At 50.0% G+C, this 20760-nt stretch overlaps 1 protein-coding gene across 7 annotated transcripts in view; it reads left to right on the forward strand.

The window, feature by feature from the left end:
* The window catches only part of znf521 (zinc finger protein 521), a 112469-nt gene extending 92415 nt beyond the window's left edge, over positions 1-20054 (forward strand). For all 7 annotated transcript variants that reach the window (XM_076972195.1, XM_076972193.1, XM_076972194.1 and 4 more), the window contains 2 exons: positions 1865-1980; positions 19711-20054. In XM_076972195.1, coding sequence (XP_076828310.1) covers positions 1865-1980; positions 19711-19740 — 146 coding nt within the window. In that variant the 3' untranslated portion in view covers positions 19741-20054. The remainder of the gene's footprint in view (positions 1-1864; positions 1981-19710) is intronic.
* The last annotated feature ends 706 nt before the right edge of the window (positions 20055-20760 follow it).

A 20760-nucleotide genomic window follows, 5' to 3' on the forward strand; every position in this document is an offset into this window, starting at 1 on the left:
CTCAACGCTTCACGTTTCACTCCTGCTCTTCTTGGAATAGCCGTTCATGCACACATGGGTCTACCATAACAAACCGCATGTTTGATGTCATCCTTTGAGAGTTAGGGTGCATACACCACACCACTTACACTTATGCACACACACGCACGCACACACACACACACACGCGCGCACACACACACACACACACACACACACACACACATTTTCGTTTACTGACTATGGCTTAATTAAAAGCTCAAACCACAGTATGTATTTTTTTTAAGTGGCTTCCCAAAGTTGCATGTCTGTATCAGACTGTACTCGGGCTGTGCATAAACAAAAAGCCTCTCTGCATGAATATTTATATTGTCAATATAATTAGCGACACAGACTAATGGCGACTATGTTTTTGGACTTGAGGCAGTGCCAATTTCTGCAGTTTGTTTGTTTTTCTGCCACGCGCTCCCCTCAACGGGACGCTAAATAAAGCGCATCATTATTCCCCCGTGGCGGACGAGGCCACGCCCCTGGCGGACGAGGCCACGCCTCGGCGCTGTGATGCCCCGCCCCAGCCTGTTGCCGCCGGTTGCCGTCGCCGTGAGAGATGGCGCTCGGGATGTCAAATGGCCGTGCTAAAATGGCAGACCGGTATTTATAGTTTTTCTCACCTGCCCGGGTCCACTGGTGCACTGGGAGACTTGTGGCCCAGATCAGGCTGTCCACCATGGCATTTGTCTTTTTAAACATTTCATTCTTTCTTTTTTTTAAACTTTTTTTTGGACACTGCATTTAGAGGTGTTTGGTCCTCTCTTCCACCACCCACTGGCCCCCATCTGAGAGATAGAGGGGTAGAGATGGGGAGAGCGAGAGAGAGAGAGAGAGAGAGAGAGCGAGAGAGAGAGAGAGGGAATGTGGGTTACATCAAATTGTTGTATTTCATGCAACCTGGATGCAATCGGGACAAAAGCACTTATGCCTCCGTGCTGCTAAAATTACTTTTTTCTCACTGTGGTTTAATTTTGATTACAAATTTAAGCCCTCTGTGTTACTTTTTTGCCGTTTCATCATCTGGCATAGTTCTTCATCCACTATCTATTTATTATTCAGACTACACCCCAAATCAATCTTAAAGAAGTCTGTGTCTCTGTGTCTCCCAGTATGTACAGTGTTGTCTCTGTGGACTTTTGTGAGAGTAGGTTTCAACTTTAGTGAGCTGTAAGAAGCCCCACAGCCATTTATCCCAGGACAACACGTCCCAGGACAACACGTCAACAACTCATGACAAGTGTTTGTTACTTGTGACAGCGTTGCTACTATGTCAAATGAGCAAAGATGTTGTGCAGCTCACCGGTTTCCATATATATTTTTTATATATTTTAAATAACTGAAGCTTTGATGTCAAACAGCAAATTTAAACAAATGTAGCAAACCCTACAAGAACGGTTGTTTGGTACAGGATGCAGAGAGATGAGAGACGATGGGGTCAGTTTAAAAATGCCACCATCAAACAGTACAACGAGTGTCAAACCTGTCCACAGAGTCAAACCGGTCCAGTGGGGTTCTCATTATCTCGTGTGAAGCCCTTGCTGGTGGTTTCAGAGCATGCTGCCGGCCCCTTTGATCTTATTAGCCATACCGGCCATAATTTCATTGGTCTCCAACCTGAAAATAAGAAGAGGAGAATTAAACATTGTTCAAAGAGCTTTTTAAACATGAGACATTGACAATTTGGAACATGTCTGCTAGGGTCACAGTTTAATTTACTATTTTATGTTTTTATGCTGTGGTGAAGTATGTGTTCATTACAAAGCTCTCTCTCTCTCTTTCCCTCTCTCTTTCTCTCACTCTCTCTCTCTCTCTCTCTATCTCTATCTCCCCACAGTATTTGTCCAGGCCAGTAAACTCCAGCAACATATCTTCTCAGCTCATGGTCAGGAGGATAAAATCTACGACTGCACGCATTGCCCCCAGAAGTTCTTCTTCCAGACGGAGCTTCAGGTGAGGCCTTCCTCCAAACCACCAACCCAGCAGCCCATGAAAACCCACAAACACACCAGACCATGAAAACCCACAAACACACCAGACCACCAAAGCTCCAGCCAAAAAAAAAACACAAAAACCCTCAGACCAATAATCCACTAACATCCAAACTACTAAACTACCAACGACCAAACTGTTAAATCACCAAACTACCAAACCACCAACCAAATGATCAACCTCCAAACCACAAAGCATCCAGCCAGATCTGGAGAGATGTGGTCCTGTAAGGTTTGAGGCTTTTCCTGCTCCTACATATTCCCTGTTTAACTGGCCAGCCCTGGGCTGACAGGAGCTAGGGTGGGTTCGAGACAGAAACACATTAAACCGTGTGATCCTGTGGTCCTCCAGGATTCTGTGTAAGAAACACAGCTTAAAGCAGTAAAGAGTGTAAAAAAATACTACTATGGTTATCAACACACAGAGGTATGCTTAGTGGTGCCTGTTAGCTAACTACGTATTTATAGCTTAGCTATCCCTTTCATTTAACATTTTAAATGTGTTTATTTCTCATTTAACTTCTGTAAAAGCTGTCTGTGATTCTGTCAGTGATGTATTGCTTCTGTCGGTGCCGTAGCCCACAGATACAGCACATGCATATTGCTGTGACTGTGTTTGTGCTTGTGACCCAAATTGCTGTAAAGTGGTGGCCATGAACCGTCAGCAGCTCGTTGAATCTTCATCCACTTAAGCGCCTTCTGTGTCGTGAATATAACATCACAAATCATTTCCACGACTCGTATTTCTGGCGTTGAATCAGCCAGGCCCGACCCGGGGGTTCCAGTGACCCGTCCCGGCCTCAGAGGGCCAGCTCTGGTTTCTAAACCGGCCTTCGGGAAACGGTGCTGGCTCCGGGCTGCTGGCCAGACAGAAGGTGAACTCCGCCATTATCTCCGAGCTTGACGCGACTCCTCGCTGCCGTAACGACCGCACACCTGGCGCGCCCGTGCGGCCCATCGTCATGGAGACCGCGGCGTCGCGCGACCGTTCCTCGTTCTCCCGAAGCGCCCTGCGCGTAACCCGCAGGACGATTTAACGCCTCGTTGTGCGGCGTGTCGGAGTGATACGCGTCTCCTCGTGGTGGCGGTTTACGCCAAGGCTTTGCTTGTTTACGGGGCTTTTTGTCGAGATGAGAGCAGCCATGAAACGACTCGGGTCCTTTGTTGTGTCTGAGGGAGGTTTAGCGCAGGAGCCGCAGATTGCGCTCGGGGAAACACTTGTTATTATATTTCGCCTGAAAATTGTTCCCAGATTGTGCCCCATGGGTAGATGCACCGCGCACACACACACACACACACAAAAACATGCGTGTACACACACATGATTACAATACTGTATAGAAAATCTCTGAAAATATATGATAAAGACTCGTGATTTTAACGTAAAGCAAATTTAACTGGGTGATTTTTTTTTAAAGAAATGTCTAGGTCGGAAGAGACTTAAGAAACCAGAGCTAGAACGATGAACGCTGACCCGTTTGTCTAATAACAACCTGCCGATCTATTCTGACCCCTTATCACACTTCAAGAGCCCCACCCCCCCTGGGCACCACCCCCCAGGCCCCACCCCCCCAGGCCCCACCCCCCTGGGCCTGCAGGAGTCAGAGAGCCGTCCGCCCGCAGGTTTACTGGACAGATGGTCTCAGTCTCCCTTTGTTGTTGTGCTGGTGTGATGTGAGAGTGATGTGGAGTGAGTGCAGGGTTTCACTTCCTCACTCCGTCAGGCGTGACACAAGTCAGCACCTCTAGCCCAAGATCAGTCGCTCAGTTGCTTCTCCTGCTCTCTCCAGCTGGTAGACGTTCAGAGATCCTCCTTTTCTTCTCGCTGTCTTGTTCTCTCTCTCACTCTCACCCCCTCTTTCTCTCTCTCTCTCTCTCTCTCTCTCTCTCTCACCCCCTCTTTCTCTCTCTCTCTCTCCCTGACGACCCTCTGGGACAGAGCCTCTCTATCATCCCTCACACCAGTCAGGGAGGTCAAGGGTCAGGCTCCAGCCAAGTGCGGGAAAGATGGGCAGAGAGGGAGAGGGATAGAAGGAGGGGGAGAGAGCGAGGGATGAGGGAGGGAGGGAGGGAGGGAGGAAGGGAGGGGGTACAGGGAGTCGGGGAGATGCAGGGAAGCTCCAGAGATATTTTATTCATTTGCAGTAAAGTTCATTGCTGGAGACAAAGAGCTGTGACAGGTAGCTTCACCATTCAGCCCACCACCTCCTAACCCCCATACACACACACACACACACACACACACACACACACACACACACACACACACACACACACTGTCCAAGTAAAGCCGCACTCCTCTGGTGAACCCAGACCCTGCCAGGGGCCGGCCAATTTCCAGCAGCCTGTCTAGGAGGATGATGTGAAAGCAGAGGCCTAATCAGCCCTCCCAGGAACACACACACACACACACACACACACACACACACACACACACACACACACACACACACACCACACACACTGTGATTGACTGACTCTTGGGCCTGTGTGAGATCTGGCATGGGAGTGGTGGGGTGGTGGTGGTCTCTGACTGGCTGGGCCCCCACTCACCCCATCCAGTTAGACTCTCTCTCCTCTCATTTGAAGGGCCAAGGGTGTAGTTTCTCCACGGTGAGCAGATGAGGAACTCTGCTACAACTCTGCAACAGTGGCTCCTCACTGCACGAGCTCTCTTGTGCTCTCACTCTCTTTCTCTCTCTGCCTCTCTATTTTTCTCTCTTTTTCTCTCTCTCTCTTGCTCTTTCTCTCTGTTTCTCTCACCCTCTTTCTAACCAACTCGGTGATGTCTTTAACACTATTACAGTACATTTATTTTGTACTGTAATTATATTATTCATAAATGTTTTTCCTTGTTTTTCAAAAATCATTTGGAGTTTAAAATGAAAAAAAGAATTACATTTAAAAAGAATTATGAAACAGCAACTTTGGAACAAGACCTGGGACTTGAAACTGAGCCACAAACTTTACCTCAGAGAAACTCTACCTCAGAGAAACTCTACCTCAGGGAAACTCTACCTCAGGGAAAATCTACCTCAGGGAAACTCTACCTCAGGGAAAATCTACCTCAGGGAAACTCTACCTCAGGGAAACTCTACCTCAGGGAAAATCTACCTCAGGGAAACTCTACCTCAGGGAAACTCTACCTCAGGGAAACTCTACCTCAGGGAAAATCTACCTCAGGGGAAACTCTAGATTTACCTCAGCAGTGTTAAGATATTGTTTCAGTGAGGTCTCCTCATACTGTAAGGTAGACTCAAATTAAACATTAAAATTAACTCTAAATAAACTACCCTGCAGTGCAATTCATACAGTTTCTGTTATGCATAATATTCAATCAATATTAACGTGAGGGTCGTAATGTGGGGCTGCACTTCCTGCTGTGAGAACATGTCCACATCTTCAGATTACTGTCAGGAGCTCCACATTCATATGGAGTGAGACACCTCCTCAGATGGGGGAGTGAGACACCTCCTCAGATGGGGAGTGAGGCACCACCTCAGATGGGGAGTGAGGCACCTCCTCAGATGGGGGAGTGAGACACCTCCTCAGATGGGGAGTGAGACACCTCCTCAGATGGGGGGAGTGAGACACCTCCTCAGATGGGGAGTGAGACACCTCCTCAGATGGGGAGTGAGGCACCTCCTCAGATGGGGGAGTGAGACACCTCCTCAGACGGGGGGAGTGAGGCACCACCTCAGATGGGGAGTGAGGCACCTCCTCAGATGGGGAGTGAGACACCTCCTCAGATGGGGGAGTGAGACACCTCCTCAGATGGGGGAGTGAGACACCTCCTCAGATGGGGAGTGAGACACCTCCTCAGATGGGGGAGTGAGACACCTCCTCAGATGGGGGAGTGAGACACCTCCTCAGACGGGGAGTGAGACACCTCCTCAGATGGGGAGTGAGACACCTCCTCAGATGGGGGAGTGAGACCACCGCCTCAGATGGGGAGTGAGACACCTCCTCAGATGGGGGAGTGAGACACCGCCTCAGATGGGGGAGTGAGACACCACCTCAGACAGGGAGTGAGACACAGCATAATGAAGTCTCACCACCCCCACGCCGTCTTCACGCTCACTGGGCCTCCTCGTTTTTAAAGAATGTCTTGCGGGTCCTCCCCATTTTACAGGACGTCTCGCTGGTCCCGTGCTGCCCCCTCTTACTGAGCGTGAGGGGGTTTCCTCCCTCACATCACACCTGCTTTCCTTCCTCCTTGGCTCTCACTCCTCAGTTTCTCCACTGAGATTTTCTTTCTTTTATGAATGAATGTTTTACCACCCCGACCTTTGATGGGCGTCTGCGTGCGCTGCGTTTGCAGGTGGCAGACGTGTGGTTTGGGTGCGCGGAATCTAGCGCAGCCAGCAGAGCGGCTCTGCTCCTGTGAAAACTGAATGTTAATCAGTTTATTCTCAGGGTGGCGCCTTATCAGGGCTCCTTGGAACCGCGACCCAGCTATGACACAGCTGGATCTGAGCAGCAGAACTTTGGTGAACTTGCTGTTTTAAAGCTGGAGTTTAAAGGCCTCCATTTGGCAGTGTCTGTCATCCTGATCCCTGATTCATTCTTTAGTATAAAAATGATGACTGCTGTTGGAAATGATAGAATGTGCCGGAATACAGGTGGTTTTAGGGATGTTTTCATATTAGCCGGTGATCTGAAATGCACGTTAAGGTTTTAACATGCTCACAAATCCAGCAAGTCATTTTTAACAACTTGGACATGACGCCATGGAAAGCAGGATGGTCATACCTCTCTGCTGTGTGTGTGTGTGTGTGTGTGTGTGTGTTGTGTGTGTGTGTGTGTGGGGCCCTGTCTGGATCCTTCCTGCCGCTTCAAACACTAGGTGTTCCAAACTTTTGATCCAATCAGAATTTTGCCAGCAGATATATATTTTTAATCCTGTTTTTGTGGGCAACATTGTTCATATTTAGCGGTGTTATAATGAGGCGAAAGCAAAGTAAACAGGCAGATGAAGAGAACGCGGCTGAAACGAAAAGACGTGGCTGAGATAAGAGTCTTCCACTGACGTCCCTCTCGCGCAGGTAGATTAGAACGAGACAGCCGAACCTAACCCCTGGCTCACGGAGGATTATATATATTTGCATGCAAACATTATGGATGGTGTGTGTGTGTGTGTGTGTTGGTGGGTGTGTCCATGAAGACTGCTGTCTTTGTTCCTGCGTCTTACTGGGTCTGATGTGCATATGCAAACAAGTCGTCTGGTGGGAGACGTGACGGAAACTCCCCGAAAGCCCCTTTGAGCTCTGGTATTCTCCCTCTCCCTCCACACTGGGGGGAGCTCAATCCAAACAAACAGCTACCGCACGCACACGCCGCACAAACCCATCCCCTTGTTTGATCTCTGACACTTCTGTGCAATTTCCTGTAAACTTTTCATAAACTTTCATAAGGGAATGCTATTAATGGGGAAGCTAGCCGTGAATATTTCAAAGGCCCCGGGCTCAGCTAATTTAAATAGCTTTAGAACTCCTACCGCACAGTGTTGAGATCCTGTCGTATTTGGTCAGTATTCTGTGTGAGCTGCCTGTGATGATACGTTATCCAGATCAGCAGCTGAGCTCGTTCAGAGGAGTATCTTTTGGTCAAACATTCTCTGAATAACATGCCCCTATTGATATATACAGTACGAATTACATTCATTTCAATAGACTCTGCTGTTCTGTGTGTTGTGTGACCATGTCGGGGGGGGGGGGGGGCATACCTTAGAATGTACTTGTATCTATTATAACATCTACTGCAACGTCTTCTGAAGCCTTGAGGAACTTTAATAATGTGTAGTTTGTAGAAATGTGCAGTTTTAAAAAGCAATTAAAACATTTTTATTTAGTAGATTAGCATTCTGTTAGTGGTTATTCTTATTCTCTCTATATTTCTCTAATTCTATTTATCTTTTACTATTAGTTTTTTATTGTAATTCTGTGGTCATTTTAATATTTTTAATGTTGTGTTTTAAACTTGTTTATTGTTTAATACGCACAGGATGGATGTTTCATTATTTTGCCATTAAGCAATTTGAGTCACGTTTTTATATATGAAGAGGATCTAAAAGCAGAGGTTTCTTATTAAGCGTGTACGCAGCCCCCCAGGTCATTAGATGACCGTGCCAGGCTGACGTGTATGTCCATCAGCGGTTTCGAGTAGCGTGGCATTCCCGCTCTTGCTAACTTGTGTGCGGAGCCCTGAGCTTCCTAGCGCCGCGCGAGAGTTTCAACATACCGTCACAGTACAGCGGCTCGCCAAGCGCCCGCTCTTTGCGTCTGCAAGGTGGGCGCCGGAGTCTTCGCAAGGCGCAAGTGTTTCGGAGCCCTGCGGACTTCATCTCTCCTTCCAGTGACAGGCGTAGCTCCTCCTCCCTCCGCCTAATTAGAGGATGTAGCCCAGGGCTCGGGGCCCAGGAAGGTCCCCCTCCCCACATCCGTCCCTAAAGAAAGCATTTAATTGGGCTCTTAAGTCCTAGCCTTCGTTTTTTTTGAGGGGGGGTGGGGGTGTGTGTGTGTGTGTGTGTGTGTGTGTGTGTATGAAAGGCATGAGTGTGTTGACATCACCTCTGAATTTAGTCCTTTCTTTTATGTGTGCGTCTTCAGGCGCTGTCAGTAGTCGTGACTTTTGACTAAGCGCGTCTGTTTTCTGGAGCATCTCCGACGCGTTTGTAAGTTGCGTTTCGCGCCTTTCTTTCGCAAAACTCGCAGTTGGAGTTTTAGTCGTTTCTGTCACTTCAGTGTGAGGCGGAGCGGTGTTGTCTCGTCTCTCTGCTCTTTGGTCAGGGCGTGGAAACAGAGGGGACTTGTCTCCCCGTGTCTTTACTACGTCTTCTGTGACTGGGCTTGATTTGGCTTCTCTGCGTTCGCCAGAGTTTGAACGTTTCGTTTGGTCTACGACTTCTTTGCACATCAACTCTAAACCTTCAGTCTTTTTATATTTACCCCTTTGTCTTTCCATTGGAGGTGGCAATTTTTTTTAAATCCCAACTTTCTTTCAAATTCAGTCAATATCTTCCCATCCCTTATTCTATTTCCCATTGAGTCGTGTTGTTCTGTTCCCTGCTGTCAGTCCTGGCACGCGTGGCCGTGTCGTTTTCGTGACCAGTGGCTGTGCGTCTGATGTCTTCGTGGTTCCAGGGCCACATCCTGTCCTTGTCCCCGTTTGTTGCATTTCACGTTCTTTGATGTGTGTTGTTTCTTCGTTTTTGTTAACATGCAGCAGTCTGTTTTATTGCCGTTGAACGTTCTCAAACTCTGATTCAGGGGGTCGTAACGTGCAAACTTCCCCTCGCCTTTACATCTGTCTGTAATGTCTTTATGTGTCTCTCCCTCCTGCTCTCTCTCTCTCTCTCTCTTTGTAGCTTGTTCTCTCTCTTTCTCTCTCTCTCCCTCTCTCCCTATCTTTCTCCCTTAATGAGGCCCCATAATAACACAGCAGTTGTACAGTTGTTTTGCTTCCTCAGTCAAACAGCGGGACAGCGGGACAGCAGGACGGCGAGCTTGCCCGAGCGTTTTCTTGCACTCCTTCGACAGGGTAATGAGTGTCATTTGGAGCGGTGGAGCTGTTAAAGGATGGCTGCTTGCCTCTCCAGTCATACTTCAAGCCTCTCCTAGCGTCTGCCGCACAGCCGGTCTCTCACACACGCTGGCTCCCTCTGTAGGACGGCACACAGAACTGTTCGCAGGGACGGGGGAGCAGGAGACACGGGACAAACGTTGGGGGAATCACAGCGGGGTGTACGGCGCGTCCTCTAGGGAGACGGGAATGGAGTTTAGTACCGGTCAGCAGCACTGATAAAAAAATATTTAAAAAAAGACGTGAAACAGCTGGAATGTGGCCTGAAAACTCAGTGAAAACAAGAAATTGAGCTTTCAGTCATGTGTACACACACACACACGCACACACACACACACACACTTGTTCTTCAGGAACACCCTAACTTGCACTACAGTCCCATACACAGGCTAGGGGGCCGGCAGAGAGGCGGGGGCTAGCTGTGGTGGGGTCAGGAGGTGGGCGGGGCTAGCTGTGGTGGGGTCAGGATGTGGTCCGCTCCGTCGCTGCTCTGGTGGATACGTTCTGGGGAGCTCCTCGCCGCTCCTCTGGACTTCTTCACATGGTCCTGTTTTAACTGGAGCCCAGGGAATTTGGAACAGACCCAGCCCCCCAAGGGTCAGGATGGGGCCAGCAGAAATGGGTTGTCTTGGCCCAAAGTTCTTGCTCCTGGAGTGATTGTGTACATTTGACCCATTGATGGTGTAGTTCAGAACTCGTGGTCCAGAATTCAGCACTTGATCCATGTGCCTGAATTCTGCCTTAGCCTGAGTCTGACTGTATGTTGTTGATTTGAATGATGCAGTTCTGTGGGGAGGGTGAAACGGCTCCAGTAACAGCCTGCTTTGCTTGGGAAGACTCTCATTTAAGAGCAGGGTTATATAGACATCATTCCCTATGAGGAGCTGAAATCCAACTTGTAAGAGATGTTCACTGATTGGCAGCATGTTCAATTATCTCGTGCTGCGATGTCCTGAGTAAACGCTGAATTAGAAGCTTCTGACAATTCAGAATTTTACTCCCTGTGTGTTCAGTCGGTTTACATCAAGCTATAAATCATATTTTGCAAGTCACTGTGTTCCTTTAAAGCCTTTACTAATGAATGAGGGTATAAATCAGTTGCTGTGGTCTCATGATGGCCGTCTCTGCCGTCCCCAGATCGTGTCGTTAAGTGTTTTAGTCACGATTTGGGATCCACACTCGTATGACCAAACTGCCTTTGTCTTATATTTTCTTTTGATATCACAGTTCTGTTGCCATAGTGACAATCATACAGTTCATTTCAGTTCTATCTAAATAAATGGCATTGCCCTGGTATAAGGGGTCAGAAGGAGACAGTATGTTCCGCCTTCTCATAAAAAACAACTTCCTACGACGATCAATTAAGAACTATTACCTCATTAACACCTGAACAGCATGGCGATGGTGTGTGAAAGCCCTGCGTCCGTATCCAGGGTGCTCAACGCTGTTTTCACGCACCGTTCTTACGCTCCAATATGAGTTGGAGTAATGGAGAAGACTCGGGAACGCCAGGATGCAGGAGCGTTGTAGGGGGGCCACACCTGTCCAGTGCAGCACCTGTAATTAGAGCGGTCCAGCGCTGGGTGGCGGGGGTCCACTTCCTGCCTGCTCTCCGGGCGGCGGTGGGGGGCGTCAGCATGCCTTAATTAAAACCCTGAGTGGTGTGGCGGTGGGGTGCTGGGGGCGGGGCTGGGGGCGGGCACTCGCAGCCATACAGATGGCGTGGAGTTCCAAGGCTGTGAGCTCACCACTCTCAGGACACTGACAGGACAGGAGCAAAGCTCACTCCAAACGTCGTAGCTGCCGCGTTTACAGGACAGAGGACCGAGGAGGACAGTGTGTCCCGCCGGTGTCCGGCCGTCTCCTCTCGCCCCTCCCCCGACGTCTCCCTCCGGCCGGGTCCCGAGACTCCAGCGTCACGAGAGAGCTCTCGCCGAGCGACACCGAAGGACACGCAGGACAGACGTACTGCGGTGCGAGTTTCTCTCGGAGACCTTTGTGTGCAGGGATGATGGAGAGGCGTCGAGATCGTCTCTGTGCAGGCGTGGGGAGACAGCTGTCTGCTGTCTCAGCCCAGCGAGACTGTGACAGCCCAAACGGAGCACAGCCCAGACGGAGCACCCCCCCCCCCCCCCCCCCCCACCCCGGGTTGTGCTCCTGGACCGTGCTAGTGAGCTAGTGAAACTCCACTGCAGCCAGGGCAGCTAACAGTGCTGCTGTCTATTATTAGCTAGTGCTAAGGGGAATGTGTTTTTTTCTTTGTACACCAAAGATGTATTATACAAAGGCGAGCTCGTCTGAGGTAATGGATGAAGTTCTGGAGCCCCCCCCCCCCCTCCACCTTTTTTTAACTCCACATTATAAAATATTCCCCATTTTTAGCTTAGCCAACAGTTTTGAAATGTAAAGAGAAGTCCTACTATGGCTGGAGCCTCTTTTTTGGGTCTTTTCCCAGCTGAGGTGAAAACGTGTACCTCCAGCTATAAACCCCCTCCCCCCTCCTCACACACACACACACACACACACACACACACGCACAGCCCCTGCCCCTCCCACACCCCCGATCCATCCCACACAGTATCGATAAGCACCACAGAAATGGGAGACGCTAAAGCCAATGATCCTTTAATAAATCAACAGCCTCTTCTCTCTTCAGCTTCCTCTCCCTCCCTCTCTCTCCATCTCTCTATCCCCCTCTCCCTCCCTCTCTCTCCATCTCTCTATCCCCCTCTCCTCTCTCCATCTCTCTATCCTCATCTATCCCACTCTCTCTCCATCTCTATCCTCCTCTCCCTCCCTCTCTCTATCCCCCTCTCCCTCCCTCTCTCTCCATCTCTCTATCCCCCTCTTCCTTCTCTCTCCATCTCTATCCCCCTGTCCCTCCCTCTCTCCTTCTCTCTATCCCCTCTCCTCTCTCTCCATCTCTCTATCCCCCTTTCTCTACCTTTTTCATCCTCTCACTCTTACTCTCTCTCTTCCCATTTCTCTCCCTCTTTCATTCTCTTTCTTTATCTCTCTCTCTCCTCTCTTTATCTTTCTCTCTCTCTCTGTTTCCTCTCTGCTCCCTCTAAACCACTAAACTAAAGCTGTGACAGTCTAGACATGTTGCACCTGTTTGCAAAGGCCGTGCAGGACCACGGCTCACCCTTGCCCTCTGACCCCTCACCCCAGACCCAACCCCGGAGTGCCTGCACCCTGGAGGGTGTGGGGGAGGGACGGAGTCGGGCGGAGCCGCATAGCGCAAGATGATGTAACCACATGAAAGGCGTGAGGCTGGTCGCCGTGGCAGCATGGGGCAGTAGCCGCGGAGAGGGGGGGGGGGGGTGAGATGAGGAAAGACCGGGGCCTCGTCACGGCCGCGGGGGGGTCGTGGTGTGCGGGAGGCTGTTCTATCGATCAGAGTAAACTTAATTTAGAGGAGAATTGACTGCTTGGGTTTGGCCGACCACCACGGCTGCCCAGCACGCAGGAGGAGAAGCACGGGTCGGACGATGTAAGGAGGGGCCGGCTGGGCAGGAGCAGTAACCTCAGGGGAGGAGGTGCTCACACTGGCCCCGCCCCCCGGCTCACGGGAGGCCCCGCCCCCTACACGCACCTCCGGAGGAGCCGCAGAAAGGCCTTTGAAAACGCGGCCAAAAGAGAGTTTGAGATCTCCACAAATGGTAGAGAGAAGAAACGTGAATCAGCCTCACGCCGGACGCACACGGGGGGGTTTGTGCTGTTAGACGCAGAGAGATCACGTCATTTCTTCTGTTAAAACTCTCAAATGAAGATGGAAAAACAGAATATCAGGCAGGATCTACTGATGGAGGAATGCAAATGGCCTAACCTGCTTTAACTGCCCTCCAGAATAATAATCACACACCCAGAGATCTCCAGGCGTTTGTAGCTGGTGTGTAAGCCGTCGAGCTGCGTGCGTCCACGGGCGATTCACGTCCTGCTGCAGCTGACAGTGCTGTAGGGTTCCTTATAAACGAGGTGACCGGCTCTCTTATCAATACAAATGTTGATTTCTTTGGGGCAGATAAGCAAGTTTTTGCTAATATTCAGCACGAGTCGCTGGAGATTTAGAAGGAAGCAAAACAAATTATATTTGAGAATATTAATGAATGAATGGATTTAGTAAAATTAGTCATGCAGCTGTATTTTAGAATTCCATCAACTGTAATGAAACCAATACAATAACACATAACTCGGTAATAACGTGAAATAACCACATTCAAACAGTCTGGATGGTCTTTAAGCGACAGTATTCCCTGTCTATGGACAGGTTGCTTTCTTCACCACGTGTGAAGGTTCACAAATGGCCTGAAAGTGAATTCTCCTCATTTCAGTCTTCTCCAGGAAAGCCAGGCTGGCCTTGGTGATGCTCTCCCCCAGAATTCAGCCCCTCCGTAACCAGGTCGCCCATTAACGCGTGCAAACAAAGTGCTGGAACAAATCCATGCAAGGTCATCCAAAAAAGCAAACATTTTTAATCTAAAATGTAAATGGTGGAGAGCAGGGCGGAATCGCGCGAGGTGTAGGAGTGTGTGGGGGGGGACTCTCCGCACCGGTGTGGAGGCAGGCATGCTGGGTAATCTCTCTTCATGGTGTTCCCGTTCTCACTGTGGTGCCGGGTTGTTTCCAGCTCTGGGCTGTGCTGTGCCTCACTAGTCATTCATTTACAGTGGGTGTAATCTTCCGTACCCCTGGAATGAATCCACCGTGTTTACGCAGTGGCTGCTTGTTGACGATGAGATCAGTGGGCCGTGCACGTTGGTGTGGGCGCTGGTGAACATGCACATTGGTCTGGGCGTTGGGTAAACGTTGCACGTTTGGTCTGGGCGCTGGTGAACTGCACATTGCATGGTCTGGGCGTTGGTAAACGTGCACGTTTGGTCTGGGCGCTGGTGAACATGCACATTGGTCTGGGCGTTGGTAAACGTGCACGTTTGGTCTGGGCGCTGGTGAACATGCACATTGGTCTGGGCGTTGGTAAACGTGCACGTTTGGTCTGGGCGCTGGTAAACGTGCACGTTTTGGTCTGGGCGCTGGTGAACGTGCACGTTGGTCTGGGCGCTGGGTGAACATGCACGTTTGGTCTGGGCGATGGTGAGCGTGCACGTTTGGTCTGGGCGATGGTGAACGTGCACGTTTGGTCTGGGCGATGGTGAGTGTGCACGTTTGGTCTGGGCGCTGGTGAACGTGCACGTTTGGTCTGGGCGATGGTGAGAGTGCACGTTTGGTCTGGGCACTGGTGAACGCGCGCGGTTTGGTCTGGGCACTGGTGAACGTGCGCGTTTGGTCTGGGCGCTGGTGAACGGGCACGTTTTGGTCTGGGTGCTGGTGAACGTGCAGGTTTGGTCTGGGGCGCTGGTGCACGTTTTGGTCTGGGCGATGGTGAGCATGCACGTTTGGTCCTGGGCAATGGGTGAGCGGTCTGGGCGCTGGTGAACGTGCACGTTTGGTCTGGGCGCTGGTGCACGTTTGGTCTGGGCGATGGTGAGCATGCACATTTGGTCTGGGCAATGGTGAGCGGTCTGGGCGCTGGTGAACGTGCACATTTGGTCTGGGCGCTGGTGAACAGGCACGTTTGGTCTGGGCGATGGTGAACGTGCACGTTTGGTCTGGGTGATGGTGAGCGGTCTGGGCGCTGGTGAACGGGCACGTTTGGTCTGGGCGCTGATGAATGTGCACGTTTGGTCTGGGCGCTGATGAACGTGCACGTTTGGTCTGGGCGCTGGTGAACGCGCACGTTTGGTCTGGGCGATGGTGAGCGTGCACGTTTTGGTCTGGGCGATGGTGAACGCGCCACGTTTGGTCTGGGCGATGGGTGAACGCGCACGTTTGGTCTGGGCGATGGTGAACGTGCGGTTGCTGGTGAGCGTGGCTCTTACATTTGTCTTCTCATTCTTCTTCTGGTCTCTCTGTTTTTTCCTCTCTTCCCCCAGCACGTTGAACACTGTCCTTGAGCAAGAGACAGTGTGAGAGGAGGAGAGCAGAAGGAGGGGAGGGGCTAGGTGGGCGGGGTCTGGTCACATGTTTAAGGCTAGAGGTGGAGTGTGCTGGGTGTTAGCTGTGTCTGCCCTTGCCCCAGGGGGCCTGATTTCCCCCTTTAATAGCTGTTCCAAGCCCTAATTATGTCCAAGGTGCCACTTCCCTTTGGGGTCTTGGAGCACACACACACACACACACACACACACACACACCCCAACAAATGCCTATACACAATAATTCAGGCAGACACTCTCACACCTACATGCTCTCTCTCTCTCTCTCTCTCTCTCTCTCTCTCCTCTCTCTCTCTCTCTCTCTCTCTCTCTCTCTCTCTCTCTCTCTCTCCCTCTCTCTCTGTCTCTCTGTCACTTCGTGGTGTGTCAATATCCTGCCATTTGGAGTGCCAGGCCACTGGGGCCGGCAGGCCCGCCCGGGAACTGGCGAAGAGCAGAGGATGATGGGTAACGGCCTGCATTCATTAGGGAAGCTGCTACTCGGTTGTGTGCCTCTAGCAGGGCCATGCGCCCCGTCGCCGGGGGGGGGGGGGGGGGGGTCTGGTAGAGCAAAAGGCAGGCCTCTGGGAGAACGGCCCCCTCCCTCCCTCTCTCTCTCTCTCCCTCCCTCTCTCTCTCTCTCTCTCATCTCTCTCTCTCTCTTCTCTCTCTCTCCTCTCTCTCTCTCTCTCTCTCTCTCATCTCCTCTCTCTCTCTCTCTCTCCTCTCTCTCTCTCTCTCTCTCTGCAAGCATCTGGCTCGCTCCCAGCCGGACCTGGAGTGAAAGTAGAGGGCCGTAGGCCAAGGACCAGTACGCTCGTAAAGGGGCGGAGTCATGCAGCGGCAGTCCAGACTCCGTCCCCCAACATAAACCAGCCTATCACACCTCTCCTCTCGGCCTACTGGAGCTGGCTGACGCGTTACGACAATAGGGGAACGGGCGGCGAGGGGGTGTGTGTGTGTGTGTGTGTGTGTGTGTGTGTGTGTGTGTGTGTGTGGTGGGGGGGGGGGGGGGGGCTGTGTGTGGCTGTGTGCGTGGAGGGCTGTAGTGATATACACTCGTGGCTAAAGGTTGGAATGCTACAGTCATGGCTGAGGAGAAAACAACACAGGCAAACAAAAATCTCAAAAGTCTGGGCTGAATTGTGTGTAAAGAGCTCACCTTAAAATACTCCCGTTTCCGCCGGGCAGGTGAGCGTTGTCCATCTGGTATAGACGTTGCGAGTGATTTATCTTATACAGACATAAACCACGAGCCGTGGTCTTCCGTGTTGGTAGCCGTCGTGGTTTTGTCCAGGTGTGTTGGGAGCAGGGTGTGATGGTGGTGCCGGTTTGGAGGGTCCGTGGCAGTGTTTTAACGGAGCTCAGCAAGTGGGGCATGTCGTTTGCATTAAAGGGATTAGCAGCCACTTCAAAAGATGACCTGAATTCTACCCACCAGGGACACCAGTTCCACACCCCCTGGTCCAACCCCCCCTTTAAAGAACCTCCGTATGGGGCTGCTCCCCTGCCACTGTGTGTGTGTGTGTGGTGTGTGTGTGTGTGTGTGTGTGTGTGTGAGGGTGGGAGGGCAAACGAGCACAGGTGTACCTATTTTTTTGGTTGTGTGTGTGAGTGGGGTGGGGGGGAGGTGCCTGTACACAGGTGTGTTTTTAGTTGTGTGTTTGTGTGTGTGTGTGTGTGTGTAGAGGGGGGGAGAGAGACACTTTTGTGGCATCAATATATGTTGCAAGTTCATTTCCTTGCTGATTCTAGTCAATATGCAGCTTTTTGTCTGTCTCTAACATGTCTGTCTTTCTCTAACCCATTAATGTCTGATGGAGCACACACAATAATGTCTGATAGAGCACACAAAATGTCTGATAGAGCACATACATTCATGTCTGATAGAGCACATACATTGATGTCTGATAGAGCACATACGTTAATGTCTGATAGAGCGCACACGTTAATGTCTGATAGAGGCGCACACATTCATGTCTGATAGGAGCACACAAAATGTCTGATAGAGCACCATACATTCATGTCTGATAGAGCACATACATTCATGTCTGACAGAGCACACAGGTTAATGTCTGATAGAGCACACACGTTAATGTCTGATAGAGCACAGACATTAATGTCTGATAGAGCAGACATTAATGTCTGATAGAGCGCACGCATTCATGACTGATAGAGCGCACGCATTCATGTCTGATAGAACACACACATTAATGTCTGATAGAGCGCACACATTGATGTCTGATAGAGCGCACACGGTAATGTCTGATAGAGCGCACACGGTAATGTCTGATAGAGCGCACACATTCATGTCTGATAGAGCACACACATTAATGTCTGATAGAGCGCACACATTAATGTCTGATAGAGCGCACACGGTAATGTCTGATAGAGCGCACACGGTAATGTCTGATAGAGCGCACACATTCATGTCTGATAGAGCACACACATTCATGTCTGATAGAGCACATATGGTAATGTCTGATAGAGCACATATGGTAATGTCTGATAGAGCACATACGGTAATGTCTGATAGAGCACACACATTAATGTCTGATAGAGCACACACATTAATGTCTGATAGAGCACAAACATTCATGTCTGATAGAGCACACACATTCATGTCTGATAGAGCACAAACATTGATGTCTGATAGAGCACACACATTCATGTCTGATAGAGCACACACATTCATGTCTGATAGAGCACATACATTAATGTCTGATGTGGCTCAAACACTGTCTGTCAGTGGAAGTGTCACCATGAGCAAAATCTGAACACCAAAAAACCAAATTGTGCAAAGTCCCCTATTTTTGACCCCTGATTTTTCCCATTTACACATTTACATTTCGGATGACATTAAGCACCGTGTCCCATACAATATAATCCTACATAATGATACATGTGCGTCTGTTTCATAATGTCATTTACTGTTGAGCTTCAGTGCGAAGGTTTAAGGAATCGGCTTGAACCGTTGTGTTCTGTAACAATCTCTCACCGCTATCGCCGTTCATTAGCATACATTAACGTGCTAATTAACAGTAATTATCAGCCACTCTAAAAGGGCTGCCGTCGCCATGGCGAAACACGCGGACCAAAAGGGTAATGACAATATTATTCACCTCCTCCTCCTCAGCCCAGACGGGCTACTGGCTGGTTGCCATGGCCACAGTCATCGATCCGTGGGCGTGGGCCTGTGGATTGTGACGTCAGGGAGGGGGCGGTGCCCGAGCGTCGGTAACGGGCCGGCCGCCGCGTGGGCTCGGTGCTATTGATCTCCATGCAAATCTGAGGCTCTTCCTCCTAATTGGATTTAGATAATAGGAACGCCGAGCGAGCGCGAGTTTTTTTTTTTGTTTGTTTTTTTTTTTTTTTCGTTCGCGCGCCACATTGTTTGCTAAACGAGTCTGAGCGGGCGTCTGCACGCGCGCCGCTGCGCTCGCGCGGGCCGGAGATGTTCCGTTCAGCGGGAACCCGGTGCAGCTCGTTATTCTGGACAGCCTGAGCGCGAGTGAGACGTGGGCGTGCGGGCGCGCGAGCCGCTGCTGCACTAATGTACCAGGGAACCGAGCCGCGCGAGCCCAGATCACAGCGCTGCATTTCGGCACCGCACACACGATGGAAGTAGCGCAAATGGTTTCAACATCTGGACCTTTTGGAAAAATATAACACAGACCAACACAATCTCAACATTTTTGTCTCACTAACTAAAATAGGTGCACCTTACGCTACTGTTTTATGCTGAATTTGAACATGTTTTTAGAACATGTCTATCAGGCAAAGGTTTTAAATGGCAGAACAATTTTTTAAAATAAGTATATATTACTTATTCACAAGCAGGACTGCTATTAAAATTTTTAAAAACATAGAACTTGTACAGGTGTGTGATTTTCTGAAAACACGGCTCCCGGGCTTTGGTAGCATGCTTTTATGTACGATACACAATGACATACGAGTATACTGGACCGAAACAAATAGGCCTACATGAGAAATTCTGAAAACATATTTTGCATACATAAACATACATAAAGTATAGGCATTTCTTGCTAAATCTATTAACCATTGTAGTTAAAGTAAACTTGCCATTTTTATACATTTCTGGATCACTGACGTATGTTTTTGTTTTTGTTTTGTTGCAGAATCACACTCTGAGTCAGCATAGCAGCTAACCAGGACGTGGACCCTGGCGTGAAGACAACCTGCGTCCCCCACCGTGAACAGCCTCTGGGCCTCATAAATCAACCAATCATTGTGCTTTCTTTGGTCAATTTTGCACTGAACCTTTCATTTGAGTTACAAAAGAATATAAAAAAATAATAGACAAGAGAGCGGAAGGCGATAAAGAGGACTGATCTGTGTGAACCTCCATGTTTAATATCCAACAGACATATTTGTAAATAGTTGTTTCTGTGTCACTGTTTGTGGGCTCTTAAGTGTTCTTGCGGTCGCCGTTGTACATAGTGTTTACCGGGGGGGGGGGGGGGGGGGGGGGCTCCACCTCGTCCAGACCATTAAACACGGACAGATTGGCAGCCAGAGACGTGCGACGTGGAGTGGACGCTGTTTGAAAGGCTGTTCTGCGTCCAGACGTCTGTGGTGTGTCCTCACGTGGGATGAAGAACCCCCTTCACCAGCATGGCCTGCGCGTCCGTGTGTCCATAGACATTTTTTGTGAAAGCTCCACACCTTGAAGAAACGCGTCGCGGCAGCGTGGGTGGTGAAGCTCGCGGAAACCCACAGTTAAAAAGGCAGAAAGGATACTTGATATATGCAAAAAAGAAAAAAAAAAAAACACCCCAAAACCCCCAATCCTCAGAAGTTTCTAATTAAAAGGAACAGAAAACCTAGCTGGGCTCGTGGTGTTGGCGAGGACGCCGTGGTGGGGAGGCGGTCCCCGCTCGCCACCACCGTCCGCGGTGACCTCCCCTCCGTGCCAGAGACTCGTCTCTCCCGTGAAACGGCTTGTACATTTCTGTTATTAATGTTTACCCCGCGCTGAAGGCTGGATGTGACTGGAATCTTCCCTCGCCTCCGTCAGGGCACCGTGGGAGGGCCCGGCCCGGCTTCCTTCTCTGTGTCTGCCATAATTATAGAGCCCTCTCTCGTGAGGTTCCGCTCACAAAGAAATAATTAAAAAAAAAAAAAAAAATCTCATACCATGTGCCCCCTGGTCCAGGAGCCTGACGACC

This window comes from Brachyhypopomus gauderio, chromosome 14 (genome assembly GCF_052324685.1).
Source record: "Brachyhypopomus gauderio isolate BG-103 chromosome 14, BGAUD_0.2, whole genome shotgun sequence".
NCBI classification, from domain to species: Eukaryota; Metazoa; Chordata; class Actinopteri; order Gymnotiformes; family Hypopomidae; genus Brachyhypopomus; species Brachyhypopomus gauderio.